This window comes from Daphnia pulex, chromosome 9, assembly GCF_021134715.1.
Source record: "Daphnia pulex isolate KAP4 chromosome 9, ASM2113471v1".
Taxonomy (NCBI): Eukaryota; Metazoa; Arthropoda; class Branchiopoda; order Diplostraca; family Daphniidae; genus Daphnia; species Daphnia pulex.
The window spans coordinates 2,161,159-2,185,673 of record NC_060025.1 but is presented as its reverse complement, the minus strand read 5'-3'; the positions used below and the strand labels follow the sequence as shown (position 1 = coordinate 2,185,673).

At 44.0% G+C, this 24,515-nt stretch overlaps 5 protein-coding genes across 9 annotated transcripts; 4 read left to right on the top strand and 1 right to left on the bottom strand.

The window, feature by feature from the left end:
• Positions 1–8: 8 nt before the first annotated feature.
• Positions 9–20,466, bottom strand: LOC124202719 (rho GTPase-activating protein 100F-like). 5 transcript variants are annotated; one of them, XM_046599105.1, is made up of 15 exons: positions 14,535–14,646; positions 12,533–13,503; positions 11,657–11,900; positions 8,578–8,871; positions 8,311–8,496; positions 6,801–6,959; positions 5,972–6,417; positions 5,670–5,899; positions 4,459–5,501; positions 4,080–4,377; positions 3,843–4,012; positions 3,099–3,768; positions 2,869–3,029; positions 2,573–2,804; positions 9–2,472 (listed from the first exon to the last, which is right to left on the bottom strand). In XM_046599105.1, exons 3-15 carry the CDS (start codon positions 11,678–11,680, stop codon positions 1,658–1,660), a joined length of 4,728 nt encoding a protein of 1,575 aa, XP_046455061.1. In that variant the 5' UTR covers positions 11,681–11,900; positions 12,533–13,503; positions 14,535–14,646; the 3' UTR covers positions 9–1,657. The 5 variants fall into 5 exon arrangements, with proteins under 5 accessions (XP_046455061.1, XP_046455060.1, XP_046455062.1 ...); XM_046599104.1 differs by lacking the exon at positions 14,535–14,646 and adding an exon at positions 20,379–20,466 and having other exon boundaries at positions 4,459–5,899; XM_046599106.1 differs by having other exon boundaries at positions 9–2,476; positions 4,459–5,899.
• LOC124202895 (speckle-type POZ protein B-like) lies at positions 13,795–14,912 on the top strand. Its single transcript, XM_046599392.1, has one exon. The coding sequence runs from the start codon at positions 13,884–13,886 to the stop codon at positions 14,910–14,912; it is 1,029 nt and encodes a 342-aa protein (XP_046455348.1). The 5' UTR covers positions 13,795–13,883.
• On the top strand, positions 16,413–17,507 carry LOC124202893 (speckle-type POZ protein B-like). The gene has a single exon (XM_046599391.1). The coding sequence runs from the start codon at positions 16,413–16,415 to the stop codon at positions 17,505–17,507; it is 1,095 nt and encodes a 364-aa protein (XP_046455347.1).
• Positions 19,596–20,756, top strand: LOC124202892 (speckle-type POZ protein-like). Its single transcript, XM_046599390.1, has one exon. The coding sequence runs from the start codon at positions 19,596–19,598 to the stop codon at positions 20,754–20,756; it is 1,161 nt and encodes a 386-aa protein (XP_046455346.1).
• A 1,153-nt stretch (positions 20,757–21,909) lies between these two features.
• LOC124202891 (speckle-type POZ protein B-like) lies at positions 21,910–23,639 on the top strand. The gene is made up of 2 exons (XM_046599389.1): positions 21,910–22,005; positions 22,935–23,639. Exons 1-2 carry the CDS (start codon positions 21,910–21,912, stop codon positions 23,637–23,639), a joined length of 801 nt encoding a protein of 266 aa, XP_046455345.1.
• The last annotated feature ends 876 nt before the right edge of the window (positions 23,640–24,515 follow it).

Here is a 24,515-nt window from a genome sequence, read left to right as displayed (position 1 = left end):
TCTCGAACAACGGTGTGTGTTGTTGTGTATTTTGTTTTTATTATCCAACCAACCAGTTAGTAGAAACTCACACGATCTTTTTTCCATGTCAAAACATGTTCACGAAAATGAAATGGGCGAAAACGTGGAAATAGAGTTTTGAAAATGTCACTATTTCGAGGAAACCCAGACAATTCAATAAACACATAAAGTGCGGATGCGTGTACAAGAGAATCGATCATCTTAAATTTTTCTGTTTTTTTTTTCTTTTCAATTAGAAATTCAAATAAAAAAAGGAAAAAAATCAATAACAAATTTCCAACGTGGGTTTTGAATTAGTTTGTAAACAGATTTACAAAACGTCGTTCCAAATGTTGTTTTTTTAACAAATAAAATAATAAATAAAAAGGACAACCGAATAATAATAATAAGACCAATCGAGATCCGTCAATCGACAAATTATTCACACGAGGAAATCAATCGAGTTCTCTCGGCATTTGGTACAAAAGTGAGAACACAAAGAATATGACGGGAGAAAGATGGCACACAGTTTTCAGCGGGATTTTTGTTTCAAAATCAACCAAATCAAAATGAGGGGGGTGGGGAGATTGATATTCAATTAAATTAAGAATCGATGGAAGGTTAGACAAGTTGAAATCAAAGTAACAGTTCCTTTTGGTTTGTGAGACGATTAGCGAGAAAAAAAAACAAAACAATTTGTTCAAATAACATTATTTTTCTTTTCTTTTCCGCACAGCATTTTTAAATACAAAAAGGAACGAACCTGGCAGTGTGTGGTTGCATAATGCCCGAATAAAAACGACGACAGCGACAAATAAAAAATTAAAAACTTAAATCAAAATCGTAGCGAGAGAGAGAGAGACAAGCCAATTTTTATATATAATTCTCAATTTAAAACGGTTCCCATTATTCTTTAAAAAGCCAATTCGATATGAATGTTATTTAATTAAAAAAAAACGACCCATTTTTTTTGGTTTAAAATTAAATCTGATTGATTTGAGATTCGATTTTTTAAAAAATGGAAGAAGAAAGAAAAAAAAACAACGACCAGAATATAGAAAAGTGGTAGGAGAGAGTTGGGTTGGGGGGACGGTCCAAGAAAAGCTTCGTGCTGATTGATCAAACATCGACGGCCAATGAATTGATATATAATAATAAACCACAAATAAATAACACAACTAATTATTCAAATCCAACTTGGGGCAATTTTTTCGGTTTTTCACCTATAATTTAACGAAGAAAATGTAATTCTTTTTCAAAAATTATTACTGTGTGAGATGGCGCCGTTTGATTCGTTTGAATTTATTTCAAACGTCCAAATAAAGCGGGAAAATTAAAACATTGAATTATTGTGTGAGAAGAGACCAGCCCCGATCGCTGATATGCGTTCAAATTAAAATTCAAAAAAAAAAGATCTATAATAATATATTAAGTGCGTCTATTTAAAATGTGTAGGAGGAAAAAGAGGAGGGAAGAGGGAGAAGGGAAGAAGTAGTAGAAGATGGATTGGTCCGTTTTCTTTGTCTTCTTCTTTGCCTTTTACACAAATGTTTCAAATTATTCAACGCCATTTTTTAATTGATTTATTACGAATTGAAATAACTCGGTGGGTCTTTTTTTGGTTTTTCAAATTCCGCGCTGGATTAAATTAATTTCTTTAATTCGGACTCTCTAGATCGGATTCGCCTTGGTCGGTGTCATCGGCCGTCACTAGGCCGGCAGCTGATGGATCGTCTTTGTGGCTGAGCATTCTTCCGGCGGATGCTGTGGGTGCCGGATGGTGCATGCTCATGTCCAGCTCGTCGTCTTCGCTGTCGAAATCTTTGCAGGGCATCCGTCCCCGGCTGGAATCGGCCCGTTGCTGTTGAACCGGACTGTTGAGCGACGTCGTGGTGGACGTGGTGGACGTCGGCGACGTCAGCGACGGCGTTTCAGATCCAGCACCGGCCGCCGAGTCGGTCGACAGAGGAGCCGGAGATCCGTCCGCCTCGCCTCGAAGGATGGCATCCGCCGATGGTGGGCCCCGCAGACCCGATTTGACGCTGTTGTTGTTGTTGTTGTTGCTACCACCACCTCCGGCCATGGTGGAACCTCTGGGCTGGAGGACCTTGGGGGCCGGCCTGGGCGGCAAAGGTGGGAGGTCCAGCCGTCGGTCAGCAGCCCGGTGGCCGACTGCCGAGGACGGCCCTGGCTGATGAGCCAGCGAGGCCGCCAGCAGTTGGGCCGTAGTGTTGTTGCTGCTGCTGTTGTTGCTGCTGGTGGAGACTGTGGAGGAAGTGGATGGGATTGCCGTGATGGTGATGGAGTTGATGTTGGTGTTGATGGGCGGCGGCGGAATTGGCGGCTGCGGCGGCTGCGGCGAGGGCTGCCGTTGAGCTGCTGCCGAGGCTGTTGGCTGCTGCAGCTGCAGCTGCTGTTGCTGGATGCGTCGGAGCGTCGAGCTGGCTGTCGCCGCTGCTTCCACTGCCCGAGCTGTCTATACGGAAGGGGGTTTACGTAGCAAGGCTTCTCTTCCGCCGGCAATCGCACAAGCAACTTTTTTTAATTTAAGGGAGTAACCGAATACCAGTACCTGACTTCATCGGCCAGATTTGCAGCAGGTACTTCAGCACGCCGATCGGCTTCTGGAAATCCAATCCGCCGGATGAGGAGGAGGATGAAGACGACGAGAGTGTCGATCCGTCGTCAGAGTGCAGCATCAGCACCGGACCGAAGCAGATGGCCAGATTCTGCGGCGTCATTTTATTGCGGTCCGACTGGGCCGTCACTAGACACAAATGGTCCATCAACAAAAACAGCGTCGTCTGCAAATATTTTTTTAAATTCAAATTAATTGAATTCAAATGAAATTGAATTAAATTTGTGTACCCGGTTGCCTTTGGGCAGGCACTCGAGAATGGAGAACATGAGTTTGGCATTGCCCTCGGGGTCGTCCGGCAGGCAAACGGCCAACGCATCCACCAGCATCTGGTAAAGGCATTTCGTCAAAAGCGGTTCCGGCAACTCCCTCAAATACTCTTTCAGCAACCCTGCACTCGATCACAATCACAATGAATTGCAATGATTAAAGTTAAATTTAAAATTTTCTTCAACCGGACCTGTGATGACGTTGATGTCCGGCACGCTGTCCGGCGAGAGGTCCACCAGCCGGGGATTTCGCTCAAAGGCTTCGCGGAGGATGCGCTTCTTGGTTGCCGAACCGCAGAGCCGGTAGAGGCCGACAATGTCCATCCCGCGCCGCTCCACTTCCTCGACGCACTTCTGGACCAGGATCGGCACTCCGCCGTTGCCGCCCGTCATCAGCTGGGCGGAGACGGCCGAGACGTTGTTGCCACCCTCCCGGGTCACCACCGTCTCCAGGTCGACGCCAAAGAGCGGCGGAGGCGTTTTGCGGCCGGCCGGCGAGCGCCGGAAGGCCGTCCTGGGCTCGGTGTAGCGCAGCTTGAGGTAGAGGGTGCCCCTGGGCTCGACTTTGAGTGCCACCTGGTGGATGGTCGACTCCCTGACCAGCGGCACCAGGTGGAGCGATCCCTTGAAGCAGAGCCGGTGCCTCAGCTGCGGATCCCACGAGTAAATCAAAAAGTCCAGCTCCCGGTTCACCACCAAGTCCAGGTCGAACGTTTCGTCCCAGTCGAAATTGATGTCGCCAGAGCGGATCACCGTCCGGGCCTTGTGGGCCCGGTCGCACTCCAGGACGCAGTACAAGTCGCGGACGGGTTCCAGCCGCGACGACGTCGATCTCAATCCTCTTCCGGCCAGCAAATGAATCTGCAAATGAATTTTCAATTAGAAATTTTGGCCTGGGAAGAATGAAACAAATGAATCAATGTTAATTAGTGTACCCATAAGAGTCCGCTGACACCTTCTTCGATTCCGCCGCCCGGGGCGGGTCCTGGTTGTCCTCCGGCGGTGGTTGAAGGCGTCGTCATTCCACTAGAGCCGTTGGGATTGGCCATTTGATGCGGGGTGGGCGTGGTCCCGTTGGGCCTTTCGCTCCGGTATTTGATGAAATCTAAGAAATTCAATTTAATTCTAAATCAATCAGAAATTTTTTAAAAATATCTAATAATTAAAAATACCGGCCGGATTAATTTCCAATAATTTGAATCGAGGATCGGTAGACCTGGCGGCGTTGGGGTTGGCGGGCGTCGGTTGAGGAATGCCGCCTCGGGGCGTTTCCGGCTGCAATTCCGCCACGGCGCCACTCGAGCCGGACCTGGCCACCATCAGACTTTTGCTCCCTCCTCCAATCCCCTGGCCGCCACCACCACCACCGCCCCCAAGTGACGACGGGTTGTCACTCTCGTCCAGCAGCAACGATCCGCCGGCGTTAGGCGTCGCCGTAAAGTGGGATCGATAGGCATAGTACGGTATCTCCTGCTTCCGGCGCAATCAATTAAAATTGTCCAATTAACAACAACAACAACAACAACAACAATATAAAAAAGGATCCTGAACCTGTTTGGCTTTTTCGACCAGATTTTCGGCGCTGAACGTCAATTTGGCCACTCGATGGGCTTCGATGGCGTCTCGACTTTGGCGCAGCCGCTCGTAGATGGCGCTGGTTGAGGGAGCCCGCTGCATCCAGGCCTTGTACTCGGCGGCCGTAAAGTTGCCCGGCAACATGCCGCCGGGCAATTTGGAGAGCGGAGCCGCGCTGCCGGGCAGGATCCCCCGGCTGTAGAGCAATTGCTGCTGCTGGAGATGTTGCTGCTGCTGGCTCAGCCGCTGGAGTTGCTTCTGCTTCTGCGAGACGGTCATCTCCGGAGCCGAGACGGCCCCGTCGCTGTCGTCCGTGTTGTCCAGCAGGCTGGAAGCCTGGCCCGGCCTCGTCAGGCTCGTCTGCTCGAAATGGACTTCCCGCCGGAATCGACTCGATCCCGACGACGATCCACCTCCGCGATCGCGCGGAAGGGAATTCGACCGGGAATCCGGCTGGCTCGGATGGAACGAGACGGACGTCGGGGTGGTGGGCGTGATTCCCAGGCCCAGCAGAGGCGGCGGAGCTTTCCAGCTGCCCGACGATCCTTCCACCGAGAAGCCTCTTCTGGCAGAGTGGCTGTAACTCCGGATGGATGCCTCCGTATCCGAGGCGTAGTCGACGGAAGTCCTCCGCCGGTGCGTCAGGCCCAGTCGAGTGGCCGCGTCCGGCTGCTGCTGCTGCTGTGACTGGCCAGTCCGTCCGGTGGTGCCGTAATTGGATCCGATTTTTCCCCTGGCGTATCCGTAAACATCCGCCGATCCGCTCTGCTCGACCATGGGCAGCCTCTGATCGCTTCCGCTGCGGGTCAGACGGTTGGTTCCGGCTGTTCCCCTCATCAGGGACATGGTGGATCCTGGACCCGATCCGCCAGCCACCGATCCTCCCCTGTGAGCCCTGCCCAGGGTGGAAGATCGGCCCAGGGTGGCCGTCTGGTGCTGGTGTTGCTGCTGGCCGAGTGATCCGCCGGACCCGCTTCCGGGCGGCCCGAGGGACAGCCCGTAAAAGGGATGGACCCGCTCTGCCAAAGATTCCAAAGTTTTAGGACCGAAACCGGCCGACCGGTCGAACGGGTGTTGGTGGAAATGGTGGGTGGACGAGGAGTTGGTCATTCCGGGCTTGGGCTGTTCCGTCACTGGAGGCAGAGGAGGCGGGGGATGGTATGAGTCAATGCTGTGATGCGTCATACCTTCACCACCCCCACCGCCGCCGCCACCGCCCAGGCTGCTGGGGTGTTTGCCAGGCCGTTCCAGGGTCCCACCGCCACCTGGACGTCCAGGTTGGTATCGCTGCTGTTGTTGCTGTTGTTGTTGCTGCTCCTGCATCCGGTAGTTGCCGTAATAATGATCCATGGCGTCCTGTTGTTGTTGCTGTTGTTGGCGGATGCTGATGGAATCATCGCCGGCCCGCTCGGGATACCTGCCGGATTAATAAAAACAAAATGGAATTCCCAGCCTGGATGGAATTTATTTCTGTCTGATTGGACCAAACCTTCCGGCTTCCCGTTCCCGGAAGAGATCCCGTTGTTGTTGCTCGGTTCGTTCGCGGTTGCCGCGCGGGAAAGTTCCGTGAATGGGCAAATCGGCCATGCCGGGCAACGGTTTGCCCGTCGTGAGAAACCTGGACGGCCCTAATCCTCCTCCACCTCCACCTCCGCCGTAAGGATATTGCTGGAAGCGATCGCCGTTGTTGCTGTTGGAATTGCTGGTCGAGTCATTGTCCGGCGGCTCTTCCGGCTGGACTCCGCGCTTGAGGACGACAACGGGAGTCGGTTTGTGCTCCGGACGCGGCGGAGGCGGCGAAACGGCACCTGCTGGACCTCTCCTCTGTCGAGTGGTGAGCACCAACCGGCGCGGGATCGACATGACGATGACCACGTCGTCCAAACTCATCCGCGTCACGTCCACCAAATTGATGGCCAGGATTTCGTCGCCCACCTGACAGGAACCCCAAAAAATAAAACCAAACGGAAAAAAAAACAGAAAATGTGACAACCGTCCGTTCCAATTCCGTCCCGTTAATTCTACGTTAGATGGAACCAACCGGACAACTGCTATTGAATATGTGCCGGACAAAATAGAAAAAAACAAGGGGGAAAATTGACTGGGCTCCGTAGAGACTTTGGTGCTGGACCACCAAAAGAAAAAGAAAAAGGAATTAAGTCTATGACGTTGATAAATGTCCGTTACGGGATCCCACACTTAATCACGATACAACTGTGTACGATGGCCAGCAGCATGTACACTATATATAACGGATGGTGTGCTGGGCCGGCTGGCAAATATCAAGAGAGATGCGGGGGGTGGTATATAGTTGGTACCCTGAGACATCCGGAGTTGTAGACGGAACTCTCGAGGGCGATGCGGGAGATGAAGACGCCGTCGGATCGATCGATTCCGTTGCCTTCGCGGATGTACAGGCCCAGCGTCTGGCCGGGCCGTTTGACGATTTCCACAAAATGTACAGAATACTTTGGATCCTGCAAAAGGAAAAGAAAAGGAGACGGGCATTACAATCACACGAGGGGATTCAAAGCCAAAATAAAATAAATAAAAAAAAGTTCCCAATTTTATTTTTATTTCCAGCAGCGCAGGATCTCCCCCCGCCTTCAGCTGCTGGCCCGTCTTACATATATAAAGACGGCGACATCATTTCCAGCACTCGACTTATTGATCCTCTGTTGGTGCTGGTGCAGCAGCACCAGGCACATCTGCAGAATAGCAACTAGTTGGCCGTCCATTTCCAGCGAATCACAGATTTGCACAAGGCCAGCTTTTTCCTTGCCGGAAATTTGCATTTCTCTCTTTTTAAAAAATGAAATCAAAATGTCCGGCTAACTAAACATGACGACGGTATTTTCGTTATTCATTCGGGCCGGCATGTCATGTAAGGAATCGATCCTTTTTGGACATATCCGTCCGACGGCCGCGTCCCGTTCTAAATTTTCACGTCCCAGGTGTCACCAGTGGGGGGGGGGGGGGGAATTCAAATATTCACGACATTTCGATCGCTCCCGTACGTACATACATAACCGTCTGCTGCTGCCTGGGCAGAGGAAATAAAAAAATATTTGCCCCAGGGCCAGGAGGGTTGTGCGCTGTGCCGGCCCTGAATCTTTGATTGGTCCTCCTTTTCAATTATAAATGAAACGGCGGGATCAGAAGAAAGAAGAAAAACACGCGCACGAGACATTTTCTTCCAGCGAAATCTTTCCTCCGTCCTTTCATCCGCCGGAAGAAAATAATAAAGGAGGGGGGGAATAAATAATTTTCTGTTTTTTTTCTTCTTGGTCTTTGACTGGGCATTTGATCACATCACCTCATGATGGAGTTGGCATTTACGACCATATACACCACAGCTGGAAATAGTAGCCCAGCAGCCCAGCGCAGTAGAGAAAGAGGCGGATCAATAAAAGCGCAACCCCCCGCCACCACCACCACTGACGTTCTCCTGGAGCTCCTCCCGCGTGCCCACTCACATCCATGTCTATATTCCCTGGACTGCGTTTCGTCAGAACGGGCCACGTCTGCGTCGTGTGCCCGTGCGTGACCAGCAACGTTGAACGTTTTCTTCTTCTTCTTCCATTTTCTTTTTCTTTTTCTTCTGCCGGAGTCTATTAAATCGATGCTCCGGGCGGACCGACTACACCGCCACCACACGGTCACGTAGAGATGCAGATCGTTCCGCCGGCCCGTTTTCTTTTTTTATTTCTGATATGATTATAGACGCACACACGAACCGACGGACGGGCGGGCGTGAGAGTGGCTGGGCCGCGCGGCAATCATCAAAAATCACGAACGTTTGAATTTCCCTTTTGGGGATTTTCTTACTTGGACGGTGAGGAAGGAACGGGCAGCTTCAGAGGCCGTCCTGCCCATCTGGCGTGGGTCGAGAACGCGGACCAGCATTTCTCCACGCCTTTCGACCGCCTCCAGGGCGGCGGCCGTCGTGGCGTCGTTGTGGTCGTTCTCCACCGTCTCGATCTGCCGGAAGATCTCGGTCGAGATTCCGCTCACCTGTGCGCAATCAATTTAAATTCAATTGACGTTCATTTTAATTGAAATTTTAAATTTTAAATGAAAAATGATAAATTGAACCTTGCGAAAGTCACTTTGGACGACCATGGAGCGAAGTCCAGGCGATGAATGGGGGCCCAGTCGGTGCTGGTCCAAAGTGCCGGCGGCGACGGATGAAAGCGGATGCATTGCACCCGATCCGCCACCACCGCCTCCGCCTCCGCCGCCTCCAGTTGTTTGGTAATGAGATGACGGATTTCCTGAGGCTCCGGCGGCGCCCAGTAAAACGCCCGTCTCGGAAGCCGCCGCCGCCGAATTGGCTCCTTGTCGACGCGGACTGGCCGCCATCTCCACCGGATGCTCCTTGTGCCCATCCTATAGACATCCAACACACAATCCAATTCAATCCATCATTCCGTCACAACCACCACAGACAATAAAAATGAAAAAACAAAAACAATTGGAATCAAAAATAAAAATTGACAACGTCGAGTGTTTTTTATGATTCGCGCGTCAATTTCTTTTTGGGTCGTCGTCGTCGTCGTCGTCACGGTTGATTATATCCGCCCGGAATAAAAAACAAAAAAAGCGTGTGGCGTATGTATCCGCCGAGAGAAGAAGAGCACATATATTCACGCCTCCGCCTTTTGTTCTGTTTTGTTGCATTCCCAGTTGGAATGGAGACAATAATCCCTTGTTCTTCTTCTTCTTCTTCTTCTTTTAGATATTCCGTCCATTTTTGTTTTTTCTTCTTGATGTTTTATTTTCTACCGTATTGGAATTTCCTTTTTTTTTCCCGCCCGTCTCGTGAAATAAGCCCCGAAGGAAGAAGAAGAAGAAAAAAAGGCGATGCGGTACAACAACAACAACATAGAAAAAAAAGTCCCGAACCGCGCCCTTTTTTCTTTCTTATTTCTTCTCTTCTACTTTTCTGAGACTATACACAACAATCCTCTGTGATGCCTAATCGATACACATCAGAAAATGGCGGGAGGAGAGGGGCTGGGGGACTAAAGCGCTTGCTGGCCCTATATCCTCCACCCTACCACCCACCGATGGGCCGGAAAAAAAAAAAACTCTGGCCGAGCGTGAGAGCTCCGAATGTTCGTGATGGGATTGCTTTGCTGCGCTTCGGTTCTATCAAATAAGTCAAAGTCCGAATGAGAAAGAGAGAGACCCTGGCCATCAAGGACTCGATTCTCTTTTTGATTCTAGAGCTCTGGACATGGGTGGGAGGAAAAGGGAAAGAAAAAATAGGATCGGTAGGATCGGCAGGATCGTTTTCATTGGTCGAAAATAAAAGGATCGGGGTGGTGGTGGTGGGAGGGGGTTTTCCGGGGGACACGTCATTTCTGTCTAAACAAAGACAAAAGAGCAGACATCTCCTTTTTGTGCTGATAGTAGGAACTTTTTGGCTTAGGAGCTGCTGCTGCTGCTGGTGCTGCTGGATGGGGGAAGGATTCTTTTTTTTATTTGGCTCCTGTATTATATAAAGTGTCGCCCGTGATGGCGATAGTGGGATATTGATGGTTGAGTTTATACGGCCTGGATATTATTAGAGGCAGCCCGCGGGACCATTATCCGCTGATTACAGACAGACAAACCCACAAAAATCAAATAAAATAAAAAATCCTACCGAAGAACCTTTAGATTCATTTATATTTAGCTGGAAATGGATTAAAAATAGGGCTCCTTGGATATTGATGGAATCGTAGTGGCGAATTGCGCCATCCAATATTCAAGTTTGATCCAAAACAACTTCCCCTGTGAATATTTCATCCCCCCCAGTTCAAAAGGAAAACGTTTCATGGTCAGGATCGGAATAAATAAATTTCTAAACTCAAATTGACTCTCCCTTCATTTTCTCTTGCGTCAATTGTTCTAGTTCCAGTTAATATATCTTCTTTTAAAATAGAAAATATATAAAAAATTGGCCTGATTGAGAAATAAAAGAGAGAACCGTGTAATTGAATCTCTCCCGCCCGGCATCAATCTAACGCTCTATATATACATGTTCTCTCTCCCAGTTAAATTATCTGGCGAGATGGAACTCTGTAAAAACCATCAGAGAGAGTGCTGGCCCCCCAGAAGAAGAAAAAAGGTTCCACAACCGGTCGTCTGCTGCTGCTGCTGGGCGGGAGAGTGCTCATTATAAAAAAAAAAAAAAAAAGCTCGACATCACGCATTTATCGATCGGCTCCTGCTGACGCCGGCCAGAAAATCTAACAATTGCCAACATTATTTTTCACTCATCAAAATCAACATTAAAAAAAATCAAATTTCGGCGGGAAATTTAAAAATTAATAAATTCAAAATCATATTACACCTTGGCCTGCCGTTCGTTGTCAAAAAATAATCATCCAACGGTATTGCATATAAAAAAACATGGACGCCATTTTTCCTTCTAGATATACAGTTCCCGTCTGGCCGCCCACCGCCATCGCCCGCGCCTTATGATATTTACTCTAATACTTGTGCATAAAGTATATATATATATATGTGTGTGTGTGTGTGTGTGTGGATGGCGGAAGCGAAAAAGAGGGGGAGAGAACTTTTTGGCTGGGATGTGGAACCGGAGGGAGGGTGGCCTCGACGTCGTCGACGTCTTCCTCCTCCTCCTCCCCCTCCCGCGGACGAAAAAAGGGATCAATACGTAGAGAGAGGAGACGTTGCTACCACCACCACCACCACCATAGCTCCGGAAGAAGAAGAAGAAGGAAAAAAAAAAGAGTTCATCCTGCGTGTCCCAAGTCTATTTAAATCAAAGTAAATATTTTTGGGGGGTTGTAAGAATTCTGAGATTCGATAGTAATTGGTATCGTCTAGCCTCTCAACACACCTGGCCCGCAAGGAAAATAAAACAATTTCAATTTTTGGGTAGCACAGAATCCTTTGAAAAACTGGACGGATAATAATAATCCCCTTAGAAAAATATATATATATAGCTCTACACTTGCCCAGCAGCTGATTATATGTAGGGGATGGAGGGGGAGGGAGCTTGTGCCACTATGATAATTGAAAAGTTATATTATAGCCGTACAAACTATACCGAAAACAAAATAAGACCTGGACTGAGACTTTGTCCTGGAAACAAAACAAGTTTTTTTCCCTTTAGTGTGGGGGTTAAAATAAATAAAAAATAAAAAAGTCATTCAAGAACCTTTTTCCGTCCGCAGCAGAGCATGGCGCGGCTCTCCCCTTCTCCGTGTCGTTCCGGCTGATATTACTCGTGGCGATGAACAAGATCCGGTCGTCGTCCTTGTCCAGTCGCGATCAGATTTAACTCGTTCAACAAATGACGGCGATGATGACGCAACGAATGGGCGACGGCCAGCCGAGACCATTCGATTGGCTTAAGCAGCAGTCGTCATCTTTTTCCACCTCCTTCAAATATTATTTCCCTGCTGGAAAGATACATTTAAAAAATATTTTATATCGATCGATAAAAAAATAAATGGAACATTCGTTAGATATTATGATTTTGGTTAGAAAATATAGAAAGGGCAGCAGAGTTTAATACGGAAGAAGAGGGTGTGTGCTGGTTCTACATATAAGTATTCCCCCCACCCTCTCCACCCACTTGAACCCCCACCCCCCTTCGTAGGGGAGAGGAAGCGGATCGATGAGGAACGCGGTGCATGGCCTTTGCCGAGTTGCTTATATTTGGTAGAAAGAAAAATGCCGGCCTATATGTTGTACAGTCTACAAACATGTATGCAGTTGAAAAAATATAACGCAGTGAGAATCAGATTCTTTTGATTGATTATAGCCGGGCGATATTAAACGCAAAGTTTTGATAGTCCCCGGAACGGGAATATAAAAGAGAAAAAAAGGAAAAATAAACGTTGCCATAGCAACTGGCCCACCAGTTTAACCTCGTAGGGGTCCACAGCTGGTCGAGACAATCAAAACTAGAGCCCTACACATCTTGCATAACAACCACGAAATTCTATCGAATACATTTCGTTTGATCCAATCTCGATTGAGTTCACTTAGTCAATTAAAATCGTCAAAATTGGATTTTTTGATTTTTTACCATCGACGTCGATCCCGCTGGTCCGTCGGCATCACCGAAAGAGCGGCCATCCAACGTGCCCGTGAGCCATTTTGTTTCTTCCTTTTTAAAATTGAATTTGAAATTCGTTGTTTAAATTCGGGTCGGCGACAAATTTGTTTTCTTGAATAAAAATTATTTTGATGACAGCCCCGGAGAACGGAATAGATGCGGATACGCTGGCTGGATTTCACGGTCGGCACGACAACATGGCGGCACACGACGCACCCGATTCTATTCTACGTCTAATAAGAACGACACACACACCACTAACACACACACACACAACACACACGCCGGCAAACTTAAAATCCAAAATTCTTCAAAAAAGAATTGAAATCAAAATTTGCTGTTTGTCTAGAACGTAAATTCCGGCACGAATAAACACTCAAATCCAAAAATCCGGAGCTTCAAATCACACACACACACACACACCGACGAGTTTATCAAGTTTTTTTATTTTTCGGATGGCTGAATATTCCGGAATGAATATTCGGAATAGTGCGAAACTGATTGAGAGCAGTTTCGAAGAGCGCCAACAATCGAGTCGATCTAGTAGTGAGGAGTGAATGTGGGCCAACTGGTAGACACAACTGCCGATCCTGGCTAGGAACCCAGACGAGAATGGCGACGGTGGCGCTCTCTCTTTCTTTTTGGATTTTTCTTTTTCTTTCCACCCTGCTGGATCAGAAAAGGGATGGAGAGAGAGAGAGGGGGGAGAGAGTAGGTTATTTGATATCAAGGCAGCACTTCCCTCGGTCTCCTTGCGGGCCCCAGCGATCGATGACGGCACACAGCGTCGACTCCGCCCCCCATTTTCCACTTGAGTCGGGGAAACCCTAGACGACGCCGACGCCGTTCGATTTGGTCTCATCCCGTTCGATTCTTTTTCTCCACCCGAATTCGTCAGCAGCGCCACTCGATGGATCCGCCAGGCACTCGGTGGTTCAATCCTGTTGGGGAAATGGATTCAATTTGTAAAATAAAATGTCACACATCATTTGATGACACATTTTTTGACTAAATTAAACAGAGTCATAAATAATTAATAGAATAAATTAGTTACCAGCCCAACGCCCAACGCAAAGATTTTTTTCTAGATCTGAAATGTTGTTCTTGTAATTGCGATAGTTTGTGCGGTGTAGAATGATGATTCTTTTCTTTTCGAAAACTTTTACGACGATTAATTTTCGTCGTTCGACGATCAACTCACGTCGTTCGACGATTGCTATTTCGTCTTTGGTGGCTGGCTGCTCTGCCTGGTCTCGTAGTCGTTTTTGTTCGCTCTTACTGATCAGTTTTTATTATACTAACAGATTTCGTTGACGAAATTATGCCACCACCAAGAAGCATGTTGCGGTGTCAAACGCAGACCGTAGCTATTCAATTAAAGTACGAGTGGCCCATTCCCCAGTTTGAAAAAGGAAAAGGAGGTTATTCTTCGTCTCAATTTTTTCACGAAAAAGACCCCAGTACAAAATGGTTTCTGCGATTGATTAACGACGGATCCAATTTGAAGGTCAACCTGGAAATGTCTTATCCCAACAAACAATTAGATAACGTCCGAGTGAACATTGGTATTTTGGATAAAAAACGCGAAAAATTTTTGCCACAACAACACACTCTAAGTCGGCATGCATATGCGCCTTTAGGTGTTTTTGACATCGCCAACCAAATGTTGGTGGAATCTGAGTGTTTCGTCAATGGGAAACTCACATTCTACTTTGAGATGGAGTATTCCATTTTAAAAAATCTTGCACTTTTAAGCAAGTCGTCTACAGTTGCAAATCTTCATAATAAACCATTCAACAACAGCGATCAACGAATTGCTCATCTAGAAGAACTCTATGAAACGATGAAATTCTCCGACTTTACTATTAACGTCCGTGGACTTCAATTTAAGGCCCACAAGAGCATTTTGGCCACGAGAAGTCAATATTTTGGCGCGATGTTTGAGCACCCGACAAAAGAAAATTTGACGAACCAAGTCGAAATTGAAGACGTCGAGCCGGACGTGTTTCAAGAAATCCTCCGCTACATCTACACTGGGAAAGTGTCGGAGTCAAAGATGGAGAACATGCCCGCCGGAATACTTGCGGTTGCGGATAAATATCTGTTGGAACAGTTAAAATCGGAATGTGAGACTCAAATAATTCATCGAATGTCGGCAGAAAATTGTCTGGAATTACTTTTGAACACTCATGAACACCATCCGGCGTTTTATTTGAGGAAGTACGCGGTCGAATTCTTCCGTCAATTTTCAGGCGAAGTGATGGCGACGGACGAATGGGAAAAGGCCGAGCAAGGTCATCCGGAGCTGTGTCTCACTATCCTGAAGGAGCTTGTCAAATCGCTTGTTTAGATCAATTTGGAAAGTTGATTATTTGTAAAAAATAATCATTACTTGAAATGATTAATTTTCATTATAATGTTTGAATCATAAAATAACTTAGCCGTGTTTGATTGTATCATGTGATTTCCCTTCCTTCAGAAATACAAAGATGTTGACGAATTTGAAAAGCTGCGAGTCAAGGAAGCCTAATTTCGATTTTTAAAATTGTCTCTTCCTCGACGTAATTTAATCATTTGGTCACGGAATATCCCAATAATAATTACTTTCATTCGAATTTTTTAAAGACTAAACAACATCGTTATTTGGGTGCTTTGTTGAAAGAAGATTTTTCTAATGGGTTACTAGTTTAGTTTTTTAACGTAGCTTATTTCCCCCATAAGAGTTAAGCTTAAAGCCTGCCTACCTTCCCTTTGTGTCAAACGTCAGCACGCACAGATTTAACGTTTCCTATTTTCCCTCTATTCCCTATTTGCACGATACTACGGTGCCTTGGGCTTAGCTTTGTCAGTTTACAGCAATATTTTAACTTCTCCCGCATACAACTTCCCACAAAGAATTAATGGTGATCTACTAAACAGCATTTAGGGAACAAAAATTTTTACTATTTCTCGATAACCAATTTTTGTAATCTTTAACTTTGTGATAAATGCCATCCGGTCGGAATAATACTAGTTGCGTCTGGTGAGACTTTGGCCGATGTCGATTATACATCAACGGGAGAGTAACACGGAAAACGTAAAATTTTTTAGACTTCGGCTGGCGTTTTAAATATTTGCAGAATAAAAAAAATTGATGGGATTGATGAGATACAAAGACAGGAAATTACTCGTTAAATATTAATCAGCGGAAAAGGCGGAATATGTAAATTTACCTTCGCCGCCGTGATTGTGACGATGGCGTCGGCTGCCGAACTTCACGAATCCAATTTTCCACCAACAGTTATTTTCGCGTGTAGAAAAAGATTGCCATTCAAATATATATATAATTAAATCAATTAAATTATTGATTCTCTGTGTTTCAATCCTGTTGGAAAATGGATCAAATCATGGGGGTGATATTGTTCGACGAATAATAATGGCTGTAACGATCAGGATAATCGACAGGGTAATAATTAATACAGAATGCAAATCAGTCGCCAGCTTTTTTTCAAATTTAAATTCCCAGAAAGAATTGATAATGAGATACTAACTGCATTTGATGAACACAATTTGTAACTTTTACACGTTGAATTTTCTCAAAAGGCGATTGGCCTGTATTTCACACGGTCAAGGTGACATCCGAAGTTCTGAGAAACGCGTAAAGCTTTCTCTAGAAAAAAGGGCAAAATATAATTGTATTTAGTCATGAATTAAACCCACAAAAACACAACTTATACTTTTTCTAAGTATTTCCGAGAAAACTACCTAACTCTCGTCGTTCGACGATTTCTATTTCGTCTTTGGTGGAATACCTCAGTCGTTTTTGTCCACTCTTACCGATCAGTCAGATTTCATTTGTTTCCTAGTTGAAATGAGCGACCAACAAGCAAATAAAGAAGCTCTGCCCCCACCGGGTAGCATGATTTGTTGCCAAACGCAGAACCAAGTGATTCAATTAAAGTTTGAGTGGACCTTTCAACATTTTGCTTTTCTAAATTCTTTTGAAAAATGGGGAGATTATTATGATTCATCTGAATTTCATCACGAAAACACCACTCGTTCAAGGTGGATTCTGCGGTTGTTCGGCCAGGGCAACCATGTGAAAGTCAACCTGAATAGGCCCTATTTCAACAACACTAATACCCCATTGGAAACTCCTGTCCGAGTGACGATTGCGCTTTTAAGTACAAAACGCGAAAAGATTTTTTCGCAACACCACAGTTTACCTCGCTATACTCAATTGCCTTTTTGTGTTTATCAGATCGAGAAAAAAGTATTGGTGGAATCCGAGTGCTTCGTCAATGGGAAACTCACCATCGACTGTGAGATCGAAAGTTTCATTGCACAGGTACCTGTAATTCTATCAGGCAAGCCGTCTACAGAGGCAGCATATATCCCTGAGAAATCTTTCAGCAACAGCGATCAACTGGTTGCTCAACTAGAAGAACTCTACGACAACATGAAGTTTTCTGACATCACCGTGAATGTCCGTGGACGTCGATTTCAAGCCCACAAAAACATTTTGGCCACAAGAAGCACAGTTTTTGCCGCTATGTTTGAGCACCCGACAAAAGAAAATTTAACTCACCAAGTCGAAATTAAAGACGTTGATCCAGCCGTGTTTGGTGAAATCCTCCGCTACATCTACACCGGTCGTCTGTCGGAGTCAACGATGAGGAAGATGTCCGCTGGAATACTTGCAGCCGCCGATAAATATCTGTTGGAACAGTTAAAAATGGAATGTGAAACTCAATTAATTCATCGGATGTCGGCAGAGAATTGTCTAGAATTACTTTTGATCACCGATGAACACCACCCAGCGTTTCATTTGAAGAAGTACGCGGTCGAATTCTTCCGTCGTTTCTCAGGCGAAGTGATGGCGACGGACGAATGGGAAAAGACAGAAAAAAGTCATCCGGAGCTATGTCTCACTATCCTGAAGTTGCTTGTCAAGTCTCTTGTTTAGATAAATTTTGAATGTTTATTATCTGTTCGATGGAAAAAATATGGTCATAGAATGTTTGATTTTCATGTTTACGTTCAAATGGAAATGCAATTTAGCCACGTGTTTTATTGCTTCATGTGATTCTTTCATTCAGAAATACAAAAATGTTGACGAGTTTGAAGACCTGTGAATGCAAAGAAGCCCAACTAAAAATAGGAATTTCTTCCAAAACGAGCCTTTATGATTTTTCAGTTTCGGTAATTTCGATCGAAAAACGTCTCTTCTTCGGCGTGCTCTAATCATTTGATCACAGAATATCTGAATAAAATTTGGTTTCGTTTGAATCTTGTTAAGACTAAATATTGTTATTTGGGTGCTATGCCTATGTTATTTAAACGTCTATCTAATGGGTAATGGGTCCTTAGCTTTTTAGTTTTTATTAGCTTTTAGTTAATCTGTAGGTTCAACGACATTATTAGGTTTTTAATATATTACTCCTTAATATTATTATGGGAATCATTTACGTACGTAGCTCATCACCAAAACAAAAAGTGACGCTGGAAGCCCATCTTGAAGCCCATCCACCTTACGTCCTGACTGAACGTCCACACGCATAGATGTACGTTTCCTATTGTCCCACTGTTCCTATTTGAAAGATACTATATGGTGCCATGGGTTTAGCTTTGTCAGTTTACGGCAATAAAACTCGATGTTAAAGAGATCAACTTTTTCTATCAATTTCCCGTCACTCCGTCAGCGCTATTCCAACAAATGTTTACAGCAAAATTTCTAGATTCAAAGATCCTTAGTTAGATGGCGAAAATTCAAGCAAAAAAATTCATTCGGATCTCCACCAAAAATAACGTAGTCATAACGAATGCATAAGTTAGCCTGGATAAGAAGGTTAACGCTATCTTGATGATGGGACAGGTATAATGCTTTTTACTAAGTCCCTAATTGTCTATCAATCAGGGTGCATGAACAGCAGAGTCAATAATGAGAACTGTATAAGAAAAAGGCGGAGGTTTCGGATGGAAATTTGGCCTTCTCTTTGCGATTCAACCTCTCAGCCAACCCTACAAGAACAACTTAGCTTTCTACAGGTATGTTCAAGTTAACACAAAATATTATAGAAATAAATGTCAACCTTCATTTGCCATTAATACATGGGATACTAATGCAGTAATGCAGGTACAGAATGGGTAAATTTACCTTCGTCGCCGTGATTGTGATGATGGCACTCGCTGCAAGACTCCCCACGCAGCCGAAGATTTTGAATCCGTTTGGCAGGCATATCTAGTAAAATGTTTACAGTTATTTTGACGTAAATTTATGTTGAGTTATCGCTTTTCAGTTTCAACATACATTTGGTAAATGTTAAAGTCGGACGGAACTTTCCTCGATCTAATGTGCTAGCTCCTCGAACTGCTCGGAACTGCTCCTCGATCCCTCGATGGATCCGCAAGGCACTATGATGTGTTTCAATCCAGCTGGAATGAATTCAATTTAAATGTTTCGATGGATTAGCTATAAGGATCACGCTAGCCAGGCTGAAAATATGACTATCAATCACATTTTTCGACTATTAAACAGAATAATAATTATACAACAAATTAAAAGAAAGAATTAATGAGAAGCAACTGACTGCACTTGAGAATCAGAATTTTTAACTTTTACACGTTCGAATTTCTCAAAGGCAATTGGCATTTGGCCTGTACTTCAAAAGGTCTAAAGTGATGTCCGGAGTGCCGGGAAACACGTTAAGCTGTTATGCTTTCTCTAGGCAAAAACCAAAATATAATTGTGTTTTGTAAGAATTACGAAAACGAAATTTAGGCCTATATCAAACGTAGGCCTACTGCTATTTTTTTTTTCTTACCTGACACGTTTATCTTGAAATTATGAGAGGTGGGGTAGTATTTTCAAGGAAACTATAGTCGTCAAGAGAACGTATACGTCGATTAACTCTCGTTGTTCAACGATAACCTCTCGTCGTTCGACGATTTCTACTTTGTCTTTGGTGGCTGGCTGCTCTGCCTGATCTCAGTCATTCTTGTCCACTCTTACTGAGCAGTCTTACTATTAGATTTAATTTGTTTCCAAGTTAAAATGAGCGCCCAACAAGCAACTAAAGAAATTATTCCACCACCAAATAGAAGAGTAGTTCGGTGCCAAACGCTTTCGGCAAAACAAGGTGATTTCATTTTACAGGCAAATAAAGAAATTCTGCCAACACCAGGTAGCATAGCTTGGTGCCAAACGCAAAACGAAGTTGTTCAATTAAAGTTTGAGTGGACCATTCACCAATTAGCGTTCCTAAAAACTTTTGAAAAATGGGGAGATTATTATTCGTCTCAATTTTTTCACGAAAAAACCCCTGAGTCGAAGTGGACTCTGCGATTGTCTGACGAGGGAGCCAATATCAAGATCAGCCTGGAAATGCCTTATCCCAATCAATTAGCAAATCCCGTCCGAGTGAAGATTGCCATTTCGAATAGAAAACGCGAACAGATTTTCCCGCAACAACAATGTTTACCGCAATATACAAAATTGCCTTGCTGTGTTTTTCAAATCGCAAAAAAAAGTTTAGTAGAGTCCCGGTGCTTCGTCAATGGGAAACTCACCATCTACTGTGAGATTGAAAGTTTCGTATTGAAAAATCCTGTACTGTCGGGCAAGTCGTCTACAGTGGCTAATTTGGATGAGAAACCATTCGGCAACAGCGACCAACTAGTTGCCCAACTAACAGGACTCTTTGGAGATTTGAAATTTTCCGACATCGCCTTCAACGTCCGTGGACGCCAATTTAAAGCCCACAAAAGCATTTTGGCCTCAAGAAGTAAATTTTTCACTGCGATGTTTGAGCACCCAACTCAAGAAAATTTGACGAACCAAGTCGAAGTTGAAGATGTTGAGCCGGACGTGTTCAATGAAATCCTCCGCTTCATCTACACTGGAAAAGTGTCGGAGTCGACGATGGAGAACATGCCCTTTGAAATATTTGCGGTTGCGGATAAATATCTATTGGATCAATTGAAAATTGAGTGTGAGACTCATATCATTCATCGAATGTCGGTAGAAAATTGTCTGGAATTACTTTTGAACACCCATGAACATCATCCAGCGTTTCATTTGAGACAGTATGCGGTCGAATTCTTCCGCAATTTCTCCAGCGAAGTGATGGCGACGAGGGATTGGGAAAAGGCCAAAAAAGATAATCCTGAAAAATGTTTCAGTGTGCTGCAAGATCTTGTCAAATCTCTTGTTTAGATAAATTTGAAATGTTGATTATTTGTTCAAAAAAAGGAATCATTACTTGGAATTGGAATGTTTGATTTCAGTATCAAATGAAGATATACTTTACCCGTGTCTAATTGTATCGTGTGATTTCCTCCATTCAGAAATACAAAGATTTTGATGAGTTTGAAATGCTGCGAGTAAAAGGAAGCCCAACTCTAAAAATGTCATTCAAAACTTCATTTCATTTTGTTACATCTTAATAAAATTGGGTTGAATTCAAATTTTTTTAAGACTAAACATCGATGCGGGTGCTTTGTTGCCTGAATGTCTTCTTATTGGGTAGTGTGCACTGTTAGTAGCCGAGCATAGCTCAGTTCTGTAAGTTAATGGGCACAGAACAAGATGAAAATATTCCTGACAAATTATTGCTAAAAATAAAAACATGCTGCTATATACGATTGTCTTCCTTACTTATTCGTGCTCACTACTGGTAAGGAATGGAAGCGGGTGTGGAAGCTGCTGGAATATCTCTGCACCTGTGGTGCCTGCGGTGGTTGAATTTGGTAAAGGCTGCGGGTAAATGTAAGTATCTGCTCAACGTGAAACCTGTTATAAAGCATATACAGGCAGCATTTTTATTAAGTAACATACAAGTAACGCAGGGTGTGTGAAGTAACAGTAATGAAATCCTGTTGGGGTGGAATAATTTTGGATAATGTTATTCCATTAACTTAATGAAGTATAAAAGGGATTATTTAAGAAATGGTTTGTCGGAGGCTGGTGGAGCAAAACGCAAATATCTTAACCAAGTTTGGAAAAACTTTGGGGGCGTTGTCTTTACCTTTCCCGGCCTTTTTCTTTGAAAGGATGGGGTTACGTAATTTTATTCCAAGATAATTGTCAACTAAGGGGGAAAAAAAATTGAGAAAGTTTAGTTTTTAGTTTGCAAGTTTTTAGTAGAGTTTTGGTTTGGATAATTAAGGATGTAACAAAAGCGCTAGTCAGGCTAAATATGTCTATCGATCCCATTTTCTGACTACAAACAGAGTAATTAATTAAGTAGTCCCCAATTTCTTCTAGACACAACTTCCCAGAAAGAATTAGTAATGAGCTATACTAACTGCATTTGAGGAACAGAACGTTTAACTTTTCCCCAATGGCAATTATAAGACATTTATAACCAATGGCTGATCTTTCACTTTGCGATCAATGCCATCCGGTCGGCATACATAAACGCAGCTGGGGAACTTTGGCAGATGTCGATTTCATCAATGGGAGAGTAACACGGAAAACACGAATAGTTTTATACTTCCCCTAAAATTTAAAATACTTGTGGAGCAAACAAAATTGATGGGAATGATACAAACAGGACATACTAAATAATAATGGATAAACGAGAAAAACAAAATATGTAAATTTACCTTCGTTGCCGTGATTGTGATAGTTGGCTGCCAATCTCCACGCATACAAGTGTTATGCAATTTCCCGGTAACATTATTATCGCGTGTAAAAGTCTCCCCGATGATTGCTATAAAAAATATTCAGATTAATCGCTAGAAAGAAAACAATTTAATTTAATTTAATCATGCTATCCAAATCTTTTAAAATTTTTGCTGCATGAAATGTTTACCTCAAGAAATCAAGATTTTTGTTTGAGGATTCTTGTAAAATTTGACCAAACTACGACGATTACTTCTCGTAATTCAACGATTAACACGTTCGACGATTTGGCTTCGTCTTTGGGAGCGATTGTGTGTCTGTTCAGTCGTTCTTGCGATCTTACTGATGATCAGTGTTCTATTAGATTTTATTTGTTCCTAAATTAAAATGAGCGACCAGAAATTAAATAAAGCAGCTCCGCCATCAGCAGGAAGCATAGTTTGGTGCCAAACGCAGACCGAACTTGTTCAACTTAAATTTGAGTGGACCTTTCAACAGTTTGCGATTCTCAAATCTTTTGAAAACTGGGGTTCAAGTTATTCTTCAGCTTATTTTTCCCACGAAAAAACCCCAGAATCAAAATGGACTCTATTCTTTTTTGACCAGGGATCCAATCTGATGATCAATCTGCAAAGTTCCTTTCCTAACAACCCATTACGTAATCCCGTCCGTGTGACGATTGCGATTTCCAATAAAAAACGAGAAAAGATTTTCCAGCAAAAACACGGTTTACATCAATTTACAAATCTCCCATATTGCGTATTTCAGCTGAAGAAAAAAACGTTGATGGAATCCGAGTGTTTTGTTAATGGGAATCTTACTATCAACTGTGTGATCGAAAGTTTAATTCAAATAATTCCTGAAAAACTATCAAAGAAGTTGGCTATAGAGGCCGATTTGGATGAGAAACTATTCAGCAACAGCGATCGACTAGTAGTTGCCGAACTGGAAGAACTCTTTGAAACTACGAAATTTTCTGACATCATCTTTAACGTCCGTGGACGTCAATTTAAAGCCCACAAGAGCATTTTGGTCGCAAGAAGTAAATATTTTGACGCGATGTTCGAACATCCAACTAAAGAAAATTTGACGAACCGAATCGAAGTTGAAGACGTCGAGCCGGCCGTGTTTCACGAAATTCTCCGCTTCATCTACACTGGGAAAGTGTCGGAGTCGTCGATGGGGAAGATGCCCGCCGGAATACTTGCGGTTGCCGATAAATATCTGTTGGAACAATTAAAAATGGAATGTGAAACTCAATTGACCAATCGAATGTCGGCAGAAAATTGCCTGGGATTGCTTTTGATCACCGATGAACACCACCCAGCGTTTCATTTGAGGAAATATGCGGTCGAATTCTTCCGTCAATTTGCAGGCGAAGTGATGGCGATGGACGATTGGAAAAAGGCCGAACAAGAAGATCTCGAACAGTTTAACAGTATGTTGATGGACCTTGTCAAATCCCTTGTATAGATAAATTTGGAAACTTGATTATTTGTCAAAAAAAAAGGAATCATTACTTGGAATGTTTAATTTTCATTATGTTTAAATAAGGAAATGATTTTGCCGTGTTTGATTGTATCAGGTGATTTCCCTCCATTCAGAAATACAAAGATGTTGACGAGTCTGAAAAGCTGCGAGTGCAAGGGACCTTAATTTTGATCTAAAATTGTTGTTGACTGAACGTCTTCCTGATGGGTTCAACTTCAACGACATTATAAGGTGTGTAATATTTTAGCCTACGCCGTAAGATTGCTGTAGGACCGAACCATATACGTAGCTTATTTACCCCAAAAAGAGACGCTTAAAGCCCGGATTATTGGTGAGCTACTAAACGCATTTGTGAAACAGAATTTTTTTACTTTTTAACTATTTCCCAATGACCATCGGATCTCCCGATATCGGTCGGAGCTGCTATATGAACATGTTGATGGGATTGATATTATGTGCATCGGAATTCTTGCGGTTGCGGATAAATATCTGTTGGAACAGTTGAAATCGGAATGTGAGACTCAATTAATTCATCGAATGTCGGCAGAAAATTGTCTTGGAATTACTTTAAATACCCATGAACATCATCCAGCTTTTTATTTGAAGAAGTATGCGGTCGAATTCTTCCGTAATTTCTCAGGCGAAGTGATGGCGACGGACGAATGGGAAAAGGCCGAACAAGGTCATCCAGAGCTATGTCTCACTATCCTAAAGGAACTTGTCAAATCTCTTGTTAAAATAAATTTTGAATGTTGATTATCTGGTCTTCTAGATGGGGAAAGACAATTTTATCACTTAGAATTTTAAATTTCTATTATAACGTTTGAATAAAAAGGACATAGATCGTTATTCCTGTGA